General features: G+C 39.4%; 2 protein-coding genes across 2 annotated transcripts in view; both read left to right on the forward strand.

Moving 5' to 3' along the window:
* Window positions 1-3,749, forward strand: part of TMED10 (transmembrane p24 trafficking protein 10) — a 34,794-nt gene extending 31,045 nt beyond the window's left edge. Inside the window, exon 5 of the mRNA XM_006053894.4 lies at window positions 191-3,749. Coding sequence (XP_006053956.1) covers window positions 191-312 — 122 coding nt within the window. The 3' untranslated portion in view covers window positions 313-3,749. The remainder of the gene's footprint in view (window positions 1-190) is intronic.
* Window positions 3,750-8,487: 4,738 nt separating this feature from the next.
* Window positions 8,488-22,151, forward strand: part of NEK9 (NIMA related kinase 9) — a 37,548-nt gene continuing 23,884 nt past the window's right edge. Inside the window, exons 1-8 of the mRNA XM_006053893.4 lie at window positions 8,488-8,868; window positions 11,111-11,288; window positions 13,180-13,235; window positions 13,776-13,846; window positions 15,042-15,147; window positions 16,802-16,933; window positions 18,431-18,541; window positions 19,544-19,608. Coding sequence (XP_006053955.1) covers window positions 8,650-8,868; window positions 11,111-11,288; window positions 13,180-13,235; window positions 13,776-13,846; window positions 15,042-15,147; window positions 16,802-16,933; window positions 18,431-18,541; window positions 19,544-19,608 — 938 coding nt within the window. The 5' untranslated portion in view covers window positions 8,488-8,649. The remainder of the gene's footprint in view (window positions 8,869-11,110; window positions 11,289-13,179; window positions 13,236-13,775; window positions 13,847-15,041; window positions 15,148-16,801; window positions 16,934-18,430; window positions 18,542-19,543; window positions 19,609-22,151) is intronic.

The raw sequence follows: 22,151 nt of genomic DNA on the forward strand, positions 1-22,151 counted from the left end.
TAGCACTAATCTTTGTAATTTTAACATTTATATATCAGATCAGATGAAAATGAAAGAAAAAACTATCTGAAGTCCTACTGTAAGGTTTAGGGGCAGAGTGAAGCTAATTAATTGCCTTTTCCCCTGGCCATTTAGCCTGTTGAGCCTCCTTCATTATATTTACACTGCTTTTTGTTTTGTTTTGTTTTAGAGTCCACAAACACTCGGGTCCTGTACTTCAGCATCTTTTCAATGTTCTGCCTCATTGGTCTGGCCACCTGGCAGGTCTTCTACCTGCGTCGCTTCTTCAAAGCCAAGAAGTTGATTGAGTAATAAAGCCCAGTCTCCTCCCACCTTGAATCTTGGCCAGCAGAACATCGCTGGGACGTGCCTGGCAAAAGGCATCCTACCAACAGCACCATCAAGGCACCTTGGAGCTTTCTTGCCAGAACTGATCTCTTTGATGTGGGAGGACGTGGGTTACCACATTCACCCAAGAAGTCAAAGAGGGACTTCTTTTTAACCTGGTAGGATTTGGACTGGTTTTGCAACAAGACTATTATTAGAGTCACCTATGACAAAAAACAGGGGTTACCTAGATAATGCCAAAGCCAGCATTTGTACTGGGTTTCCTCGTATGATCTGTTTGAACCATGTTTTCTTTCCTTCTCCCACTTGCTCACCAGCTTGGGCTTCCATTCTTCTTGTTTTACCAACATTTGTATGACCATGTTGAACTTGTTTCTTTCTGATTGTCCTCTTTGGATTTCCGTGTGACAACACCCTTAACTTCCTCTTGACCCTTAGCTGAAATGTGTAGTTAGCTTCTGGTGATCCCTTTTCATAGTTTTATGTCTCTCAGAAGGCTGATGGCTGTGACACCTCATAGGAACGAGCTTTGAACTGTAGATAGCTCTTAAAGAAATTTCACTTTAGAGAATTAAAACATTTGTGCTCAGCTGCTTGAACTTTTCTCTTTTTGTGTATTTATGTGTGTTTAGTTCCATGCAGTTTTATCACATGTATGGATTTGTGTGACCACCACGAGATGCAGAACCATTTCATCACATGGATCCATTGTGGTTCCCTTTTATAGCCGCAGTCATCTCCTTCTGTAACCCCAAGCCCCAGCCTCTGGCAGCCACTAAGCTGTTCTCCATCTCTCTAATTTTGTCATTTCAAGAATGTTATATAAATGGAATCATACGGTATATATATACAACCTTTTGAGATGGACTTTTTTCACTCAGCATAATGCCCTTGAAATGTATCCAGGTTGTTGCATCTGTCAGTAGTTTGTGTCTCTATTGCTTAGGAGTCTTTCATGGTGTGGGTGTACCCTGGTTTCACCAGTCACCTGTTGAAGGACATCAGTGTTGTTTTCCGTTTTGGGCCATTACTAATAAAACTGCTGTGAACATTCATGTACAGGTTTTTATGTGAACACAAATTTCATTTCTCTGGGATAAGTGCCCAAAGGAGCAGTTGCTGGGTTGTATGGTAAACACGTTTATTTTTGTAAGAAACCGTCCTCTTCTTTATCCAGAGTTACTGTGTCATTTTACGTTCCCAGTAGCAATGTCTGACCAATCCAGTTTCTCAACATCCTCAGCAGTATTTGCTATTATTTTTTAAAAAGTCTTTTTAGTCATTCTGAGAGGCATGTGGTTTTAATTTGTATCTTCCTATTAGCAAATGGTGTTTGAACATCTTTTCATGTGTTTATTTGCTATCTGTATATCTTCTTCAGTGAAATATCTGTTCTTTTGCCCATTTTATGATTAGACTGTTCTTTTCACTACTGAGGCTTTTTTTTTAATTGAAGTATAGTTGATTTATGCTATTGAGTTTGAGAATTCCTTATATATCCTAGAAACAAGTCCTTTGTCAGTTTTGTGGTTGCTTAAATTTTAACATAACTTCTACAGAAGAAAAAACAAGTAAAATTTGCCAAGTATTCTTACATGGTAAGTCACTGACTTTATTTCTGTTCTCATGTGTTCACGAGGAGATTAAGATATATGAAGTAAACACACCTAGAAGGATCATGAATCGAGTAAATACTTGAAAATATTTGTTGTAAAAGCAAAGCCAAGAATCGCTTTGGGACATGTGCCTACCTAAAGGCCAATACTAATATGAATAAGAGAAAGTGTGGGCACAAATGACTGTGCTCATTGACAGTGACATATAATATCACCTGACATTTTCCCCACTTCTCCCAGTAAAGTGGGTGGGAGTTTGTCTTTTCTGTAATCTCTCTCTTTTTTTTTTTAAGTCTACTGACTCTTGCAGGGCTTGTCCCATTGCAATGACAAGAATTACGGGACTTAGGGCTGTGCAGCTTGCAGTTAAGCAGCAGCATATTAGAATTAACAGAACACTGTTGTGATGACCTGGATAAAGTACCAAGGGGGAAGGGGGGCAAATTATGTTGCTAAAATCTCAGCCTGTTCTGTTAATGTTCCAGCTACTGTAAACACAAAAGGCTTTTCATCCTCTCTTGACTCCCTGTATGAATTCTTGGACTTCCCAGATGGCTCAGTGGTAAAGAATACACCTACTAATGCAGGAGACATGGGTTCCATCCCTGGGTCAGGAAGATCCCTTGGAGAAGGAAATGGCAACCCACTCCAGTGTTCTTGCCTAGGAAATCCCATGGATAAAGTCTGAGCCTGGTGGGCAACAGTCCATGGAGTCGCAAAGAGTCGGACACGACTCAGCAACTGAGCACACACTCAACGAATTCCTCCCTTGTGGCATGGAAGTGGTTCTTTCATCAGTTTGTGTAACACTGCCATCTGCTGTTGAAAAATAGGTACTGCTTCTGAGAACCTGACCAAATCTCACCATAAGGGCAACAGTGTTTAGTTTCAGTGAAAGTCGCTCAGTCGTGCCCGACTGTTTGTAACCCCATGGACTATACAGTATGGAATTCTCCATGCCAGAATACTGGAGTGGGTAGCCATTCCCTTCTCCAGGGGTTCTTCCCAACCCAGGGATCGAACCCAGGTCTCCTGCATTGCAGGCAGATTCTTTACCAGCTGAGCCATCAGGGACACCCCATAAGAGCAACAGATGTTGAGAAAGTCTGTGGTATTACTTATACTAAACAACAGAGGATACATCCAAACAGGTTGAGAATAACCCAACCTCTGAGTTAAGCTCCATCTTCAGACATTTAAAGGTGAAATTCTGTTTCGTACCATTGGCCAAACAAGATCCTCGTTTCCATCTGGTGCCTTTCCCCTTTTTAGAAGCAATGAAAGCCGCTCCATTGGTTATAGTCTTCTGACAAAGTGTCAAAGAAGAGGATAGGAGAGGAAAACATTTTATTTTGCTAATGTTTTGTTCCCAAACGTGACTGTGAAACTGAAATTCTTTCACGTCCTTTCTTTTCCTTATGTTAAGACTGCCAAGTTGGACATTTGTGCTTTGGGTTTAACGTTCATTGATATTACACTTTGATTTTATCTGAAAAGTAAAATTATTTGCTTTTGATAAAAGACTAGTGCAAGAGCAAATCAACTTTAAAAACAAGGATGTTATGTTTTCCTCCATTTGGGGATCTGTGGTTCAACACAGTCTAAATTACTGATCAGAGTGATAGTTTTAAGTATGCTTTGTTGTATCATTGTCATAAGCCCATCATAAGCTGTTTTTCTGTTTGTTTAATGGAAAGAGGCATGTGGGATTTATACAGATTCACTTGTAAGTGTTGGATTGGGATTTTTGTGTAAATTTTCTCAAATAAAGGCTAGCAGAAACCATTTTAGGTGTATTTTTCTGTTACTCATGAGTATCTCTTTGGATTGGCAATAATTCCTCCATATTCCTCAGTATTAAAAGTATGGCAAATTATATGTGACAAATTAGAGAAAAAAATACTTGTACTCCAGATGGATAAAGTTTATGTGAGCTAGCAAAAGTTCATTATACTTAATTTGTAAATGTATAACTATATAATATGTATATTAAAATAATATTCTTAATTCAGAAAGACTAAATAGGGTTCTGTAAGCCAGGAATTCTCTATAGCTTCTCTGTTTTAGAAACTGCTGTTGAAGTTATTCCTACAGAGTCTTCTTCCTTTCCTTCCATTCTTAAAATACCTCTCCTAATTTAGAAACTCTAGGACTTATTTTTTTGGACCATCACATCTATGTAAAATGCTACCCCAACAGGTAAAGACAAGATCATCTTTCCTTTTACTTGCAGTTGTGTATTTTCTGTAAAGCTTCTTATTAAGAGTCAATGTGAAGTGCTTTACACATTGACTAGCTAGCCTCCTATTTAGCCTCTTTCTCTATTCCTCAAAAAAAGTTAATAAGTCAGTGAATCTCTAGTTTATAAAGTAGTGGTTCTTAACATTTGAAATACTTTAGAAAATGTCTCATTTCTCCCTGATACTTTAGAGAACATAAATAGTGAAGGCAGCAAAATGTTTAAGTGTGAATTTAAATAAATTTAAATTTAAATGTAACTGTCTCAGCAGTATCATATTTGTTAAATGGTTGTGCATGTTCTGCAAATTATTATCTATTCAGTCTGCTACAATCTCCTATAGCATAAGCCCCATGAATAATATAAATTTTTCTAGTACCACATTTAAAAAGTATAAAGGAACATGGCATTTTTTATTTTATAATTTTTATTGAAGTACAGTTGATTTGAAGTTGATTTGCAGTGTTGTGTTTTTTGATGTACAGCAAGGTGAATCAGTTATACACTTACATAAATCCACCCTTTTTTAGATTCTTTTCCCAAATAGGTCACTAGGTGTACTGAGTTCCCTATGCTATATGATAGGTTCTTCTTAGTTATCTATTTTATACATAGCAGTGTGTATATGTCAATCCCAATCTCCCAATTTATCCCTCCCCTGCTTTCCCCCTTGATAACTATAAGTTTGTTTTCTGCATCTGTGACTATTTGTTTTGTAAATAGGTTTGCTTGTACCACTTTTTTTAGATCCCACGTATAAGCGATAGCGTATTTGTCTTTGACTTACTTTACTTAGTATGACAATCTCTAGGTACATCCAAGTCACTGCAGATGACATTATTTTGTTCTTTAGATGGCTGAATTTCCATTGTATATTGTAATATTCCACTGTGGTATCTGTGTGCCACATTTTCTTTATCCATTCATCTGTTAATGAGTATGTAGGTTGTTTTCATGTCCTGGCTATTATAAATAGTGTGTAATACTGTCTAATGGATCCAAAATAGAATTTCAACATAAAATTCAATATAGAAATGTAAAAATGACTGAGATGTCTAACGTTCTTCTTTCCTTATAGTCTTTGAAATCTGGTGTGCATTTTACAGCATGTCTTCATTCAGACTAGCCATAATTCAAGTGGTCGCTAGTGGCGACCATATTGAACAACAAAGCTATAGACTTTGCTAAGTACTTTGGCAATTTATTCACTTGTTAAGATATAAAATGGAAATACCAGTTTTTACCAAAAGCATTTTAAAATCAGTTATACCTTCAAAATGTTGAGTATTTCTGGGCTTATGTGTATTCAAAAGTCAGATATTTAGTTTCATTTATATCTGATGTAATGAAGTGCTGAGCTTGAGTTTCTGTTTTGTATTGTCTAAGATGGAAAGGGACATTTGTTAAGCTTTTATCTATGTATTATAACCAGAATAATTCACAATATCAGGCTAACCAAGTTATAGAATACTATTTGCACACTGCAAACTTTTAGTTTCCACACAAAGAAAAGTGAATTTTTAAGCTTTGGCTGAAACCTATTCAGCTTCTCTGAATGCAAGTCAGTACTTTTAGCTATAAGCAATTGTTTTTTCCATGCAACTCAAAAATTTATTGATGATCTGTTTAATGTGCTGAACTAAACTCTGGAGTAGACCCAGATAAAAAAGAAGCAATACCTGTCTTCAGAGTGCTTTCTAATTCATAGGAGGAAGTAGATGGGATGGCTTCTGTCCAGCATGATCTCCATGCTTGCTTTAGCCGCCACTGACTTAACATTGTGGATGTTAAGGAAGCTTTCACTAACCCAGCTAGTTTGTCTTGCAAAGATGGCCCTCCTAAACACCTTTCTAGAAGATTGTACTTTCCTTATAATAGCACTTAGACACCGTTGTAATTGCCTGGTTGTTTGTTTAGATGGACTGTAAGCTCCAGGAGAAGAGGAACCATGTTTATTTTGTCTTCTGTTGTAACCCAGCACCTGGCACAAGGTGGTACTTAGTGTTTGCTGGATGAATGAACTGAACATTGGAAACTATCTGTACAGTCTAGAACCCTGGAATTGAAACCAATAAAAAATCTAACAGGGTGTTATCTGGCAGGCATTTTGGTTTAAGAGATGTACATATGCAATAACAATGACCTGATATTCTTTCAACAAATAAATTTTAGGCTTGTTATATCAAGCACTTTTCTAGGCACTGATGATACATAGTTGTGAACAAGAGGGCAAAATCCAGGCTCTTGTGGAGCTTATGTTCTAATGAATGGAGGTAGTCAAAGCAAACAATAAATAAGACATCAATTTTAAAGATAAACATTGTGAAGAAAATAAGGAGTGATGTGATCTGGCAGGAGAACTGTGTTACTTTGGATCAGATTGGATGTGAAAAAGAGGTTTGCTTAAATACAAGCACAGTATAAGCAGACCATCATTAAGTCTGGGTACACTAATAGAAAAAATGGATCCAGATCAAGAAAGACAAAAGTCCCTCCTATTCAGACCCAATGTGGAATGTTACACAGAGTGTAGGATATCATACTTGAAAAGGAACAGTGATGAACTCGAGAGAGGTCAGAGGAGCGTGAGCTCATTACTCCCACACCCCTCACCCCATTCTACCCATTCTCTTCCTCCTATGTTAGCTGTCACTATCCACCTACTTAAAAACCTAGATGCAAGTCTCCTGGACTCAGATTTGCTTCACCAACCATATCCCAACTGATCACAAAGTTCTAAATGTTTCTCAGATGGATTTCTTCAATCTGGCGCCCCTCCCCACTTACACTGATAGCACCTGAGTGCCTGTCTCTAGGCCTCTTGTCTTTATCTTCCATGTTGTCATCAGTTCTTTGTAAAGTATAGCTTTGGTCTTATGCAAGATGCCCTTATTATTTATTATCTGTGCTGGGCACATGAAAAAAGACTCATTAACTATGCTATGGGGAAAAGTATTAATTGGGACTCCCCCCAGCAAATCAGGATATACAGAGACACAGATCACGTACTCCTTTGCTTAAAAATGTCCAGTATTTTCCATTGCCCACAGGAAATGTCAAATTCTATATAAATAAATATTTGAGGCCTTGTCTTCTCCTTCTGTCCCACAAATACCATGATCTCCATCTACATGATTTTCTCTTAACCCCCAAATATCCTGCTCTCTGAAAGAGATCCCAGGCCTTGTTGTGGGCTTTGACTTCCAGCTCCCCTCAATGGCTATGTAACAAACAGTAGGTTACTTAACCCCCTATCTCAGTTCCTTTTGCAGAATGGGAATACTATGAGGATTAAATGGAATGACACATGGAAAGAAAACCTTTAGCATAGTGCCAGGAACATTATAATGAATGTTAGCTGTTATCTCTGTAGGTCAATAATTCCCGTAACTTTACGACTAAAAAGTTACCTTAGCGATGTAAAGTTGCTCAAGGCACATAACTGATGGAACACGCTTTTCCACTGTATTGCAATTCTCTTAGTGACTTGAGGGCTTTGCAGATTCCCCACCTCCGATTACAGTATCTGGCACTTACGGCATGAAGAATGTTGCATGAGATCATCAGGTGGTCAAAGATTTGGAAATACACTTGGAAGAATGTGAAATCTGGAAAGAGAGGAGTGAGTGTCAGGAGAGTTGACTTCAAGTATTCTCTAAGATGTGTGGAAGACAGGGACCCAGGGTAGTTCTGGAAGAAATAATTGGGCCCACTAACAGACGACAGGAGGCAAGAATTTTCCGCTGGTAGAGGGAAGGGAGGTGAGGTAAACGGGAGACCTAAGAGACACCCAGAGACTTCTGGGTTTGGGAAGATACCCACTCCAGTATTCCCGCCTGGAGAATCCCATGGACAGAGAAGCCAGGCAGGCTACAGTCCATGGGGTCACAAACAATCGGACACCACTGCGACTTAACACGCACGCAAAAATATCTTTGCTGTAACAATTCTCTAAAACAGAGCGCTGTGCCACGCGAGGAAGGCCTGCTTCCCCCAGTCACTGCCCTTGAGATAGCCCTGGCGCCAAGATGAGACTGGACGACCTCTGGACCTCAAAACTGTCTGGGCATCAGGCTAGGAATCAGGGGAGGGGTCTATAGACCCGAGGAGGACGCCCTTGCCCCTGCGGGAGCCATCTGGTCTCATTCGGTCTCCACCGGGCGCCGCCAACCCCTGCCCAGAGCCTCGGTCTCCCGGCCCGCCTGGAGGGAAAGAAGTCCTCCCCCGGGGCTTAAAGGAACCACCAGCAAAAGAGGAAACCCCGCCGGGCCGGAAGCACCCAGAACTGCTTCCGGGCCAAGGGGGAAGGAGCCGCCATGGAACCTCGAGGGGTGGCGGGGCTGACGGGGCCGCGGGACTGACGGGGCCGCGGGCCGGCGTCTGAAGCGGGAGAGGCGCAGCGCCACCGGGGACACTCAGGCTGGTCCCGTCCCCGCCGCCGCCGGCATGTCGGTGCTGGGCGAGTACGAGCGACACTGCGACTCCCTCAATTCGGACTTTGGGAGCGAGTCCGGGGGTGGCGGGGACTCGGGCCCGGGCCCCAGCGCTGGTCCGGTGCCGCGAGCAGGCGGCGGCGCGGCGGAGCAGGAGGAGCTGCACTACATCCCCATCCGTGTGCTGGGCCGCGGCGCCTTCGGGGAGGCCACGCTGTACCGCCGCACCGAGGTAGCGGCCCCGCTCTCCCCCGCCTCTTCTTCGCTCAGCGATCGGGTCCCGCAGGGGTGTCTGTCTTGGGGTCCTCACCGCTCCTGTACTAGGAGTTCGTAACAGCACTGGTTTTTCTAACCGGTCGTTTTTGTTTACCATGGGGACTGAGCAAAGCATTAAACCTTCTCTGAGCCTTAGTTTTCCCGTCTGTAAATTGGAGTTAGAAATAGCAACGTACCTTAAAAATAGTATTTTTTAAGATTATTTTGAGCATCGAAGGAGGATACTGTGGAGACTGTGAGTTAGAGTAGTATATGAATGGGGAGTATTGTCAAAACTTCCTTTCATGCCGTACATCTCTCCAAGGAAGAGGTGGAGAAGTGGGGACAGCTTCAAAATTCCCACATCCGCGGCAGCTCCCCTGGCTTTGCCAAATCTTTAAGCTCAGATATGAACACTCGGGGATTTTTCTTGAAGGTCATTGGTAAGATTGTAGCGTGTGGGCTTCTTCATCAGTGATGATCCAGCAGCGTTTATGCCTGGGAAATACTTTTTTCTTTTTTGGTATATTTTAAACCATTCGTTCTTAACTTCAGGAGGGATAAAGGACTTTGAGAAGTCCTTAATGTAAAGGTGCCTTCCCGCCTATCCATTATTGCACACATACAAATCCTTTGAAGAGATTTTTGGATTGCTGATCCCCAGTTCAGAATGTATACTGATTAAAATCTTAGAGTGGGGAGTCTGCTTTCAAAATTGATCATGAACTTTGATCACTAAAGTCTTAAAACTCTAGTTTCAGAATAGTTAAGCATCAGTGTGGGCTTGCTGAAGATGAGATTCTATCAGTGATCTGTCTACAGGTCTGGTGTGTGTTCCAAGTACTTTTAAGTCTAAAAGATGGATGAGGAACAAGGTGGTTGCAAGATTAATGTATTATGAGTTATTGTTAGTATTCTCATGAGAATGAGGAGATAAGCTTTGGTATTCCTGTTTTTATAGTTGAAGAAACTAAGGTAGTATATTTAAGTGACTTGCTCACTTAAATTAGAAGCAAATCCTGGGCTGGAATGGAGGGTCGCATCTGCTTGTCCATGCCTTTCCATGATTATTGCGTTGAACTTGATTACCAAGGTTGTTTTAAGTTAAGTTTGATTATGCTTTCCCCAGAATTGCATAGCATTATCCATAACATCAAATGTTTATTACTTTTGTGAGTTTACAGGTGTTTAATTAGAAGAAGATTTTTCCCTCAAGAAGCATATATTTCAGTGGGAAGACATGTTAGTTTTGTTAGTAACAAATAGCATTTAAGTTGTATGTGTATATAAGTGTAAAAGAATGGACAAATATTTCAGTGGAAGGGAATTAAGGGAGTGCACAGTAGAAGGTTCATTGATCTTTTGCTCAAGTTTCAAAGGCCCAGCACAGCCATCCTAAAGGACAGGGAGGGTTATTTAGGTGGGGATGCTTCTGAGCTGGGGAACAACATCAGTAAATTAGAGGTGTTATAAAATGGAGTGAATATTAGGAGCTGCAGGTAAGTCTTCATGAATAGAAGAAAACATGTGATAACATAAAATTGCAGGAGAAACAGAATCACAGAACGTGACAGAGTAAGGAAGTGAACTCATAGGCCTTCAGTTCAGTTCAGTCATTCAGTCGTGTCCGACTCTTTGTGACCCCATGAATCGCAGCACGCCAGGCCTCCCTGTCCATCGCCAACTCCCGGAGTTCACTCAAACTCATGACCATCGAGTCAGAGCCCTTAGACATGACTTATTCTTATCTAGAAAGAATAAATGAAAATCACTAGAGAAATCTATATAAAGTTAGAGGCAATTTTAACATGTCTATTTTATAAGAAATGTCAGCCATAGATAACCACTCTCCAGTTCTCTGTTTTTCCAATAGTCTAACCATACTACAGTCCTCATCATGATTAGCAGTCTTTCATAATGTCCCTCAATAGAAACTCTGAGATCTACCTCCATCCCATATTTTTACCTGGAATTGACATTATGTAGATTAAATGTAGAAACAACATAACATTTTAATGCTTTCCCTAGACCTGCAGTAAATTTTGATGCTCAGTTGTATGCAGAATTTTTTAAGTCTCTTCATGTTTTATTTAAAGGAGGAAAAGGAGTCAGTTTCTGCCCATCTAGGAAGTTTTCTTTCTAGGATCAAGAGATCTGGGTGTGGATTCATTCTCTGCCAGGCTCGAGGAAAGCACGATACCTCTGTTGCTGTGTTATAGGATGACTCATTGGTCGTGTGGAAGGAAGTTGATTTGACCCGACTCTCTGAGAAGGAACGTCGTGATGCCTTGAATGAGATTGTTATTCTGGCGCTGCTGCAGCATGACAACATTATTGCCTACTACAATCACTTCATGGACAATACCACCCTGCTGATTGAGCTGGAATATTGTAATGGTAAGGTAGAATTCAGTGGGACTTCCTCCAGCAAGACATTCCTTTGCTTATACTTACCTTGAGGGGGAGAGAAAAATAAGATCCATATTGACAACGAATAAGAACTTTAAATGGACTGCTAGAGTTTAAGAGAAATAGTTCAGGCCCTGAAGAGTTTTGAAGTGATCTACAAAATGAGGGGAGGGATTTTCCCCCTGCATACTCAAATTTTGCTTTGTGATGATAATTCCATCTTCAGATTATTTGTTCAGTTGAATTTTACACTCATTTTTCAAGGTTTTTTCCCTTATGAAATGACAGGCATTAGAAGCATAGCATGGTTTGACACTTGATAGTGAAATCTTGTAGGTGATATTTATTTATAACGATTTTAGCTAAAGCTGTCCTACTGAAAGGTGGTCTAAAGACCATAGCTGACTGAAAATGATTTCTTTGAACCCTTTGCTTGTTTTTTTAAAAAAAGCTGTATAGCCTATTTGTTAAAAAATAGACCCTGAACCCATATCCTAAGCTTCACTACTTTTTAATCTCTATTATCTTGCACAGACTACTTCTCTGTGCCTCAGCCTCCTCATCTTAAGTAAGTTTGCTAATAAGCAGTAGTTACCTCCTAGGGTTATTGTATTAAATGAATATATAAAGCCCCAGCAACTTTAACATTTCTATTTTACGGGAAAGGGCACTATTTTACAGTAGTTCTTGATATGTAGCAAATTTTTGATAGATTTTGTACTATTATCATTATTACCTAAGAGAACGCCCAAAGCCCATTCTTGAGCTGAATGCTAAAATGGTCCAAGCATATTCTTCATTTAAATCTCTTAAGAGAAAGCTCCTAGATTTGTCATTTCTTTGCTAGATTCTTGTGTATTGTGATTGTTTTCAACCCTAAATGTATGAAATTATATTAGAGATTTTTGAAGTAGCAGAGGCCTCTTAACTTCCTTTGTGGTTAGGAGGAACTAGAACGGATGGTACATTTATTGAAACTTTTGAGTTGCTAAATTGTGAAGAAGTTGTGAAACTTAACTAGGACTACAGTGTAAGTTATAGCTTCAGATAGGAAATAAAACGAACCATCATCATTTGCCATCTGTGTTACCTGATAATAAAGAGGAGAAGGAAATTCAGACTTACTCTGAAGGAATGAGTTAGTAAAGGGAGTAATAATTGAAAGCAATCTAGAGTCTACGCTAAATTTTGGGAAACCTTTTTAGTGTGAAATGGAAAGAAAAAGAAGTTGATGGTGATATGTACCTATTTTTGTAAAACATCGCCTCACAGGTATAACCCAAATCTTCTAATAGACTGTGGAAGTTGTTACTGAAATATTGCAGATTCCTTCAGTAGGAGTTTTGGAAAAGAAAGTCATCGATTTTGAAGACTTACAAAGTACTTTCATAAATTAGGGTACTAGAGAAATGGTCTTTATTTTTTCTTTTCTAAAAATATTGTACTTCCTGTTTTCATACTGAATCTCTTCTATTAGGGAGGGGAATCTTTGGAGAATATTTCAGATATAGTCCTTGACAGATGGGAAGTTTTGTACCCATGTGAAGAGCTGGAAGGAAGAGGGGATATCTTTTAAAAGGAAGCAGAACAAGGTGGCTTGGTGGTAAAGAATCCACCTGCCAATGCAGGAGATGAGGGTTTGATCCCTGGGTCAGGAAGACCCCTGGAGGAGGAAATCCAACCTACTCCAGTATTCTTGCCTGGAGAAGCCCATGAACAGAGGAGCCTGGCTGGATACAGTCCATGGGGTCTCAGAGTCAGACATAACTGAGCACGCACACAGTCATGCAGAATATTTTACTTGCTATACCACCTGTTAAAATCCCAGTAGCTTTGATCTCTGTTAAGCAATTCAAACCTGTTTCTTATTTAATTGCAGGAGGGAACCTGTATGATAAAATCCTTCGTCAGAAGGACAAGTTGTTTGAGGAAGAGGTAATTCATATTTCTGTGAAAGGAAGCTAGAATTGTATTGTGATTCTTGCATTCTGGTTCTGTATTTACTCTTCCAACAATGAAGAGTGTTTTTTTTCCTTTTGTTCATACTCCTTCCAGGCTCTGATTGATATTCATGAGAAAGGAAACCTCTAACAAGGAAGCTGTCTATAGCTGCTTCCTAAACGGTTTACCTCCACATCATGATTCTCTATGGGCTTTCTTTCCCGGTTCTATTACTGCATACTGGTATGCCCAGTTTTCTCTACCTTTGCATTCTTCCTGGATTTCTTTCCACAAGTCTGCTTCACCATACTATATTTTATAACAACATTCAAACTATTTTATGATAATCTGCTGGTTTTTTTTTCCCTACCACTTTTCTTTGCCTACTCAACCTACAAGCAAGAAATGTCAAGTCATGTTGAATCATAACCTCTAGTTGCAGTTTTCTTTATTGCGTGTGTGTGTGCGTGTGTTTATTTAAATGGTATTTTTTGTTTGTTTCCAGTCCAAGTATAATTTATTTTTTCTCTGCAGATGGTGGTATGGTACCTATTTCAGATTGTTTCAGCTGTGAGCTGTATCCATAAAGCTGGGATCCTTCATAGGTAATGAGTGAAAGAATATGGGATGGATTCTTTTCTATCAATCCAACCCCCACCTTGGGTACCTCCCATCAGCACTATTATTTTTTTGATTAAACAGTCAAGGCTTTTCCGTTGATAATGATTTAGGAAGGAAAGAGTGAGTAATGAGGGGCGTTATCTTCACTTCCTGAAGTTAAACTGTTTGTGATCTAGGAAGAGTCTCCTCAATAGCTTAGTACTACTCATCATCTCTTTATTTTAGAGGTGAGTTCATTAATTCATCAGTACAGACTAGAAGACCACTATAAAAGTTGTATTAGACTGGTTGGAATTCACAGTAAATGTTTTCTCTGAGCAATAAAATTGGCATTTGTTTTTAATTTAAGTAAAAAGCTTATTCATTGTTTTACAATTAATTATGCAGTTTTACCAGATCTTGACCAGGGTTAGCTTTCTATTCACTTCTAGCTATAGGAGAGAACCTTTGTAAGAACATTTCCACTTCATTATACCCTTAAATGAGTCATGGACTACTGCTAGAGATTAATATTAATACACTAATTTTCTTTTTTATTGGTTTGTCCATTTAACATATAGTTCTTGATAGTTGTTGAGTGGCTACAGTTGGATATTGTTTTATTTTTGAAAATTATCAAAAATATTGTTCTGATTTTTTCACATTTTTCAATAAAGGAAGGCACAGTGTGAACCAGGCACAGTTTATTTGTGTTACACATGGTCGGTTCATCTTTAGAAAGATAGCTGGTGATTTTATTTAGGTGATCTGTATGGCCGATGTGCTTCTCTTGCCTTAACAGATTTGAAACTTTGACACAACTCAGTGTTAAAATTGCCTGGATATCACTTAATTCAAGGTACCAGTGGTAATTGAAGAGGCAGTGCACCTTATAGGAATTACCTAGGGCACTTTTATTTTTTTAATCTGACCTTTCAACTTTTTCTAATAACTTTAGTGTTTGGGGGGATGTGCCTGTGCTGTGAATCCCTGGAGGATGAAGTAATTCTCTGCCTCTACTTCCCCAAGTTCCCTTCTCAGTGTTAAAATGTATGAAAAAGTAATGAACACTCTTTTGGATTCTATAACAGCCTGAAAAGTGGTAACACACTCGTTTATTTTGTACTAATTTTGGGTGGGAAGGTAGATGAGATAAAACAGTTTAGTGTATGGGTTTAATATACAGCATTTTTTTCCCAGGGATATAAAGACATTAAATATTTTTCTGACCAAGGCAAACCTGATAAAACTTGGAGATTATGGCCTAGCAAAGAAACTAAATTCTGAGTATTCCATGGCTGAGACGGTAAGTATGTGTTATCATTAACTTAGTTGGGCTTTTTTAATTTTTTAATTTTTTTTTAAAATTTGGTGGTGCCATACAGCATGAGGGACTTTAAGTAAAGTCCTGATAACCACTGGACCACCAGGGAATTCCCCCTTGACTTTTTTTTTTCTTTTCCTTTCTTGCACCTTGAGATATAACTATACCCCCTAATCTTGCATGCTTTTTCTCGATGTTTTTGCAAGTTCTTCATACTTATAAAGCAAGTCTTTTATAAGTCATGCTTATAAAAGGAGTCTTTTTCCTAGACCCACTAACAGGTATTTACCTGCTCGGGTGTTTTTAAGAGCCATTGTCCGCAGAACAGCTCAAACATCATTGCCCTTTCCAACCCTAACTCAAGACTTTTCTAAAAGCAATAAAATGCTTTACCATTTTTTCCAGCTTAGGATCTTTAGTAGATCTCACTTTATCTCTCTTTTAATGTTTTGAGCTTCGAATGTTAGACGTCTCTTATTGTGTTTCCTTTGAATTTTTTCTGGTTCAGAAACCCTATATTACAAAAATAAAGGCTGATGCCCAAAAAACAATCTCACCCTTAATATGATACACAGTCTGCACCACAGGGCTCCCTTCTCACCTGATCCTATGAAAGACCATTGGTAAAGAGTAGACATAAATTGATCTCTGATGATAGTGATCTGATCCTTTTAGGACTTATAAAACCCAATTATTACTCTTCTGGTTTCACAGTGCTCTGTCAGAACTTGAAAATGTAAGTTACTAATATTAATTTTGTCCTGGTTTTTTTTAATAATATTGAGATATCCCTGCAAGCAAGCTAGAAACATCCAAGGATACTGATAGCCAGGGTTGGGAGTCTGCTTCAGGGACTCAGTCTGCTTGTATGATGTTGCTGTATTGAGTTTCTGAGGAAGTAGTCATGCCCTTGCATGGATTTTTCTCATCAAGAATAACACAATAAAATAAATGCCATGTAAGCCGTCTGAAAATTGCTTTGCTTTCCTTATTAAAGATGGCTGTCAGTGTTATTAGAATTTCTTGGGTGCTCATTGTCTCTCATCTTGGGAGAGACATGACCTCCATTCAGGACATTTATTTCCTTCCAACACATTCTTGAACTCAGAAGATCTTTTTGAATTTGGAAGAAGTTCACTGTGTTAGTATTACAGATGTTAAATTGAGTTGTTCAGAGTTTCACTACTGTGTGTTTCAGTTAGAACTTTTAAACCCCTTTATTCAATTACCATCTCCTGCTACCAGTTTTTGTATTTTTTTTTTTCCATTGGTGAACTTTTACCAAGTATGCTTTTTTCAAGTCTCTGAAGTCTTCAGTGGTCCTTGAATGCCTAAATCTTCTGTGATCCAGGAATCACAGAGCTGTTCTGCCTCCCAAGTTACCACAGGTCTTCACCACGGAGATTGTCTCTTTATAACTGGCCCAGGACATTTGATATGAATAAGATTTCTCCCCAGAGTGGCATCAGCTCAGAATGATGATGGGATATGCTGTTTGATAGGAATGTTTTGGGATATGCTGATGAATGTTCTATAGGTATCACTAACTCCTGGGAAATTTAATTTAGTTGTTAAAATATTAATATAGTTACTTCAGAAAAGAAGTTAATTTTTGATTGCTTTCTTTGTTGTTCAGCTTGTGGGAACGCCATATTATATGTCTCCAGAGCTCTGCCAAGGAGTAAAATACAATTTCAAGTCTGATATCTGGGCAGTAGGCTGTGTCATTTTTGAATTACTTACACTGAAGAGAACATTTGATGCTACAGTAAGTTGATCCCTACATTGTCCTTGCAAGTGGTACAACTTGGTTGAGAGAATCAACTTCATTTATCCCTGAGCTTCTGACTTCTTGAACAGAAATCAACTGTAGGCAAAATAATAACCAATGTTCAGGCACTGGCTTAGTGTATTGTAAAGTACTACAGACAAGATTTATTTCCAACTTGAATTCCCCATTGAAAAACAATCAAGTAGTTTGAGCATGCCTTGAATCCATTGACTATAATTTTAAAACTGACTCTAGGATCGACTGTCTGATGCAGCGGTTTGGATAAGCCATTTCATTTCTTATACTTCAGCTGCATCGTTTTATAAAAGCTAAGGCAAATTATATAATACTCATTAAAGTGTTTTGGTCTTTTTTATGAAAGATTACACACTGACTCTTAGTTTTACTAAAAACTTAACTGTATAAACAACAAATACCTTTAAGTCTCTTTTCTTCTTAAAGTAAAGCCTAGTGTTAAGCAGTGCTTCTCAAGCTTTAATATACATAGGAAATGACCTGGGCATCTTGTTAAAACGCAGACTCTGTTTTAGTGTGTCTGGATCTAGTCCTGGTATTCTACATTTCTGACACTCTCAGATGATTCTGATGCTTGTTCATGGACCACAGTTTGAGTAGCACAAGTGGATTCACATCCAATATCCTCTACAAACCAGAAAACTTAGGCAGATCACCTCATCTCTTTGATTCTCTCTTTTGTCAATAACAAGGGAAAAGATACGTATGTAGAACTGCTCTTTAATGTATATGAAAATGCAAATTAAGATAATGCAAAGTTCTTTGGCCGTTTATGAGACGTGTTTATTTTTCTAAGTCCTGAAGTTTATTTTCTTAAATAATATAGTGGAAGGAAAATGAGTTTTGGAGTCAAACAGACTTTGGTTGGAATTACAGCTCCATTTTTTTACTGTTTGTGTAGTCTTGGGCAGGTTACTTTACGTCTCTGAATTGGTGATGATAACCTTGTGTGGTGTTTACAAGAGTTAAAAAACATATGTGCAACTTATGTTACATAGTGATCTTCAGTAAAGGTGGTGGTAGCATTGTTATAATAATTTCTTATTACTGTCAACTTATTATTCACTGCCTTGTCTTTTGCAGCAGAGTATCACCTGACCATTATTAGGATATATAAATCAGGAGCCAAAATAGTTGGCAAAGGAGATACTTAAAGCCAAGAAGCATAGCTAACTTTGCTTTCCTTTTTCTTGGGAGTCATTTGAGGGGTCAGATTATAATATACTCTGAAAATTATTCTGTTGGTCACGTAGTCATACCTCCGTGTTGGCCAGTTGGTTTCATTCTCTCTGATAATAGTAGTGAAATATACTGATAGTTGTAAAAAGAAGTCAGACCTAATTTACAGCTATTGCCGTTTCTTTATATGATAATCACAGACATCTCAAAGGCCCTACTGGTAGATTGTAATGCCATCTTTATATAACCAAGGACAATACAATAATCATTTTCTCATAGAATCCACTCAACTTGTGTGTGAAGATTGTACAAGGCATCCGGGCCATGGAAGTTGATTCTAGCCAGTACTCTTTGGAACTGATCCAAATGGTCCATGCATGCCTTGACCAGGTAAGTGTGATTTGCATATTGATTTCAGTTCACTGTTTTCCCTTCCAGCCTTAGTGTCTGGAATATGGCACAGAGGAACTTGCACAAAACCACATCCACGTCCCCAGGGTAGGATGTATTTGTGGCTGTATTCAGGTGAATGAAAAGTGAAAGTGTCAGTCGTGTCTGCCTCTTTGCGAACACATGGCCTATAGCCCACCAGGCTCCTGTGTCCATGGACTTCTCCAGGCCAGAATACTGGAGCGGGTAGCCATTCCCTTCTCCAGAGGATCTTCCCAACCCAGGGACCATACCCGGGTCTCTTGCATTGCAGGCAGATTCTTTACCATCTGAGCCACCAAAGAAGTCCATTCAGATGAATAGGCATTGGCAAGTCATGCGAGCTGTGTGCTTCAGCCAACAAGTTCTTCCTTTATTAGTTTGTGAAATTGTGCTCCATTTTTTATAATCAAGATTAATTTTTATAAACTGTATACAATAAGAGGTAGTTTAGAATTCCTAATGTACAGAATGTATATAGTTCTAAATGTCACAGTGGCCTTGCAGTGTAGCTCTAGGTCAGTATTATTCAGAGGTAGTACAGGAACCACAGGTGTGAGAATCGCCAGGGGGTGGGCAAGTTTTACAAGAAAAAGGTGAAGATTCTTGGGCCTTACACTAGACCTTCTGGATCAGAATTTCTGTGAATAAAGCCCAGAAATCTTTATTTGTAACAGATACTCCAGGAGATTCTTATGTTTTATATATATTGAAATTTGAGAACCACTGCCCTAACAGTTAAAACCAGTGAGGAAGGTGGATTCTCATTCTCACATGTAAGTGCTGATGGTAATGAGCATGAAGCATAGAATGTGACATAATAGGTTTTTTAAATAAAAAGGATGATATATAGTGGTCTCTGAATAGCAAACCTACAGCCTTGTAAGAAAAAGTAAAATGCCTCTTTAGATCCCATTTTGCCCATTTCCTTTAAGTTAAAACTAACCCATTGGTACTTTTTAGGATCCTGAGCAGAGACCCACTGCAGATGAACTTCTGGATAGACCCCTTCTCAGGAAACGCAGAAGGTAAAGAACAAAGAAGTCGCTGCATTGTCTTTCTGTAGATGGTCAACTGACTATATAGGCCTGACCAGAGTACCGCAGAGAGAGGGTGATGTTTCCTGACCTGGCCACTCTGATGCTATTTTCTTCCAGCATCTCCGTTTTCATCGCTCGGCTTCGACCTCCCTTGCCCCTGCTAGTTTGTTCTGAATCAATTCTGATGAGGCCCTAGACCCCCCGTCTTCTGTGAGTTGTACTCTAGAGTTTGGGCATGAGAGTGTAGTAATTAAAAGAGGAGGGCTATGGACTCATTCATCCTTACGTTTGTATCTGAGTTCTGTCACTGTTTTTGTCAAGTTATTTAACATCTCTGACCCTTAGTTTTCTTCTCTATGAAGTGAGGTAGGCTGAGGATTGAAGGAGGCAGTGCATATAAAGGGCTCATCCCCGGGCCTGGCACAAGGTGCTCAACAGTTGGATAGGAGTGTAGGATTGGACTGGGCCGTAGCTTTTTAGTGCACTTGTTTAGATGGTAGGTTGTAATTGGAGGGGTCCTCTTCAGATACCTTTTGCCCATTTCCCATAGTCTAGTTTGACTGATTCCTGACAGGTTATTTTCTGAGATTTATTCAGTATTAGAGGTCTCTAGAGGTAGAAGGAAGGCCCTTTATCCCTCACTTTTTGTAGGAGGCTTCAAACCCTAGCTCAAAGGAAAAGATGTTCTTTATGCTTCTTAAGTGTCCTAGTCTCTGTTTCATCCTCTTACACTATTTTTGCCTTACTGCCCTTCCTCCTTCTGCCAGTTCTTTGTGAATCTTCCCAACATTCAAACCTGTACTGTGTTCTTTTTCAAGTCTTGCCCTTGGATGCTTTAAGTGTATAGCTAATTCCATAATCTCTGTTCTTCGGTCAGTACCTTTATTCTGTTGTGTTAAATTGATCTTTTCTGGTTTTCCAGCTGATCTCTAGCCAGTGTTTTAGTGCCTAGAATTACGTATAACACTCCAGATGCAGCACTGTAACCTCTCATTTATGTTCTATTCATATTCAGGCAGTCACCCTTTAGGGCTGGGTAGGCATATTTAAATTCTTTTATCTGGCTTATTTTCTAACAGTATAATCACTGTTTAAATCACTTATTTAAATATCTCCATTGATCATTTTTAATTGCCATTTTTATTGAGATAATTGGAGATTTACAGATAGTACTTCCTTAGAACTTTGTTCTTTGATGGAAAAACATAAGACAGAGCTTTCCAGATAAAGCACAGACACAGAGAATTGTGAAAATATTCAGGAAGCACTAAGTCCTATTTGGCTACACTAGAGGTTTTAGACCTGGCATTCTCAATAGCAACAGCACTAGAACTTTGAAAAATTACTGGTGTTTAAGCACCGCCCCAGGTCTTCAGGTGTAATTGGTTTAGGCAGAATGGGAACCCTGAGCTGAAACATCGGAACTGAGGGAAGGAACCCTGGAAAAGTAGGTAGAGATCTTGAATGCCAGATGAAGGAATTTGTGCTGTATTCAGGGAATTGCATCGAAGTGTTGGATATTTGAGAGGGCGGTTCATGTGATGAAAGATGGAACCTTAGGAAAAGTTATTTAGCAATACTAATATCAGTGTTAAGTCAGTGCAGGACTGAATAAAGTGGATTGAAACTTTGGTGAGACCAATTAGGTGCTACTACAGCCTAGTTGGACAGTTGTATGGCTGTGAGAATTGGACCATAAAGAAAGCTGAGCACTGAAGAATTGCAGCTTTTGAACTGTGGTGTTGGAGAAGATTCTTGAGAGTCCCTTGGATTGCAAGGAGATCAAACCAGTCAATCTTACAGGAAATCAGTTCTAAATATTCTTTAGAAGGACTGATGCTGAAGCTGAAGCTCCAGTACTTTGGCCACCTGATGCGAAGAACTGACTCACTGGAAAAGACCCTGATGCTGGGGTTGAAGGATTGAAAGGTTGAAAGATTGAAGGCAGGAGGAGAAAGGGATAACAGAGGGTAAGATGGTTGGATGGCCTCACTGACTCAATGGACATGAGTTTAAGCAAGCTCCGGGAGTTGCTGATGGACAGGGAAGCCTAGCGTGCTGTAGTCCATGGGGTTGCAAAGAGCTGGACATGACTGAACTGAACTGAATGGCCCAGTTGGGAAGTAAAGTTACCCAGAGTTAAGGTGGTGAGATTGGGAAGGACAGGTGAGGATAAAGGGCACTGTACAAGTAGAATCTGTAGAATTTGAATATTGAAGAAAAGAAGACAGCTGAATCCAAAATCGCTGAAGTTTTAAGCCTAAATCACTGAGAGGATTGAAGGTGCCAGTTACAGAATGAAGAGAGTCAGAAAGAAAACCTTTATCGGGAGAAAGTTAATGAGCTGATCTTCAGCAGTGTTGAGTTTAGGGAGTCACTGGGCTAGATGGAGACTAGATGGAGATGTTAGCAGGTTCCTAAAATGTGCATCAGAAAGAAGTTCTCAAGGCTCTGTGGTACAGCCTAGAACATTCCTCAGAGATAGAAAACAAATGACCCCAGACTGCCGGCCTCATTGTGGTTAATGAATT

Source organism: Bubalus bubalis, chromosome 11 (assembly GCF_019923935.1).
Source record: "Bubalus bubalis isolate 160015118507 breed Murrah chromosome 11, NDDB_SH_1, whole genome shotgun sequence".
In the NCBI taxonomy this organism is placed as follows: Eukaryota; Metazoa; Chordata; class Mammalia; order Artiodactyla; family Bovidae; genus Bubalus; species Bubalus bubalis.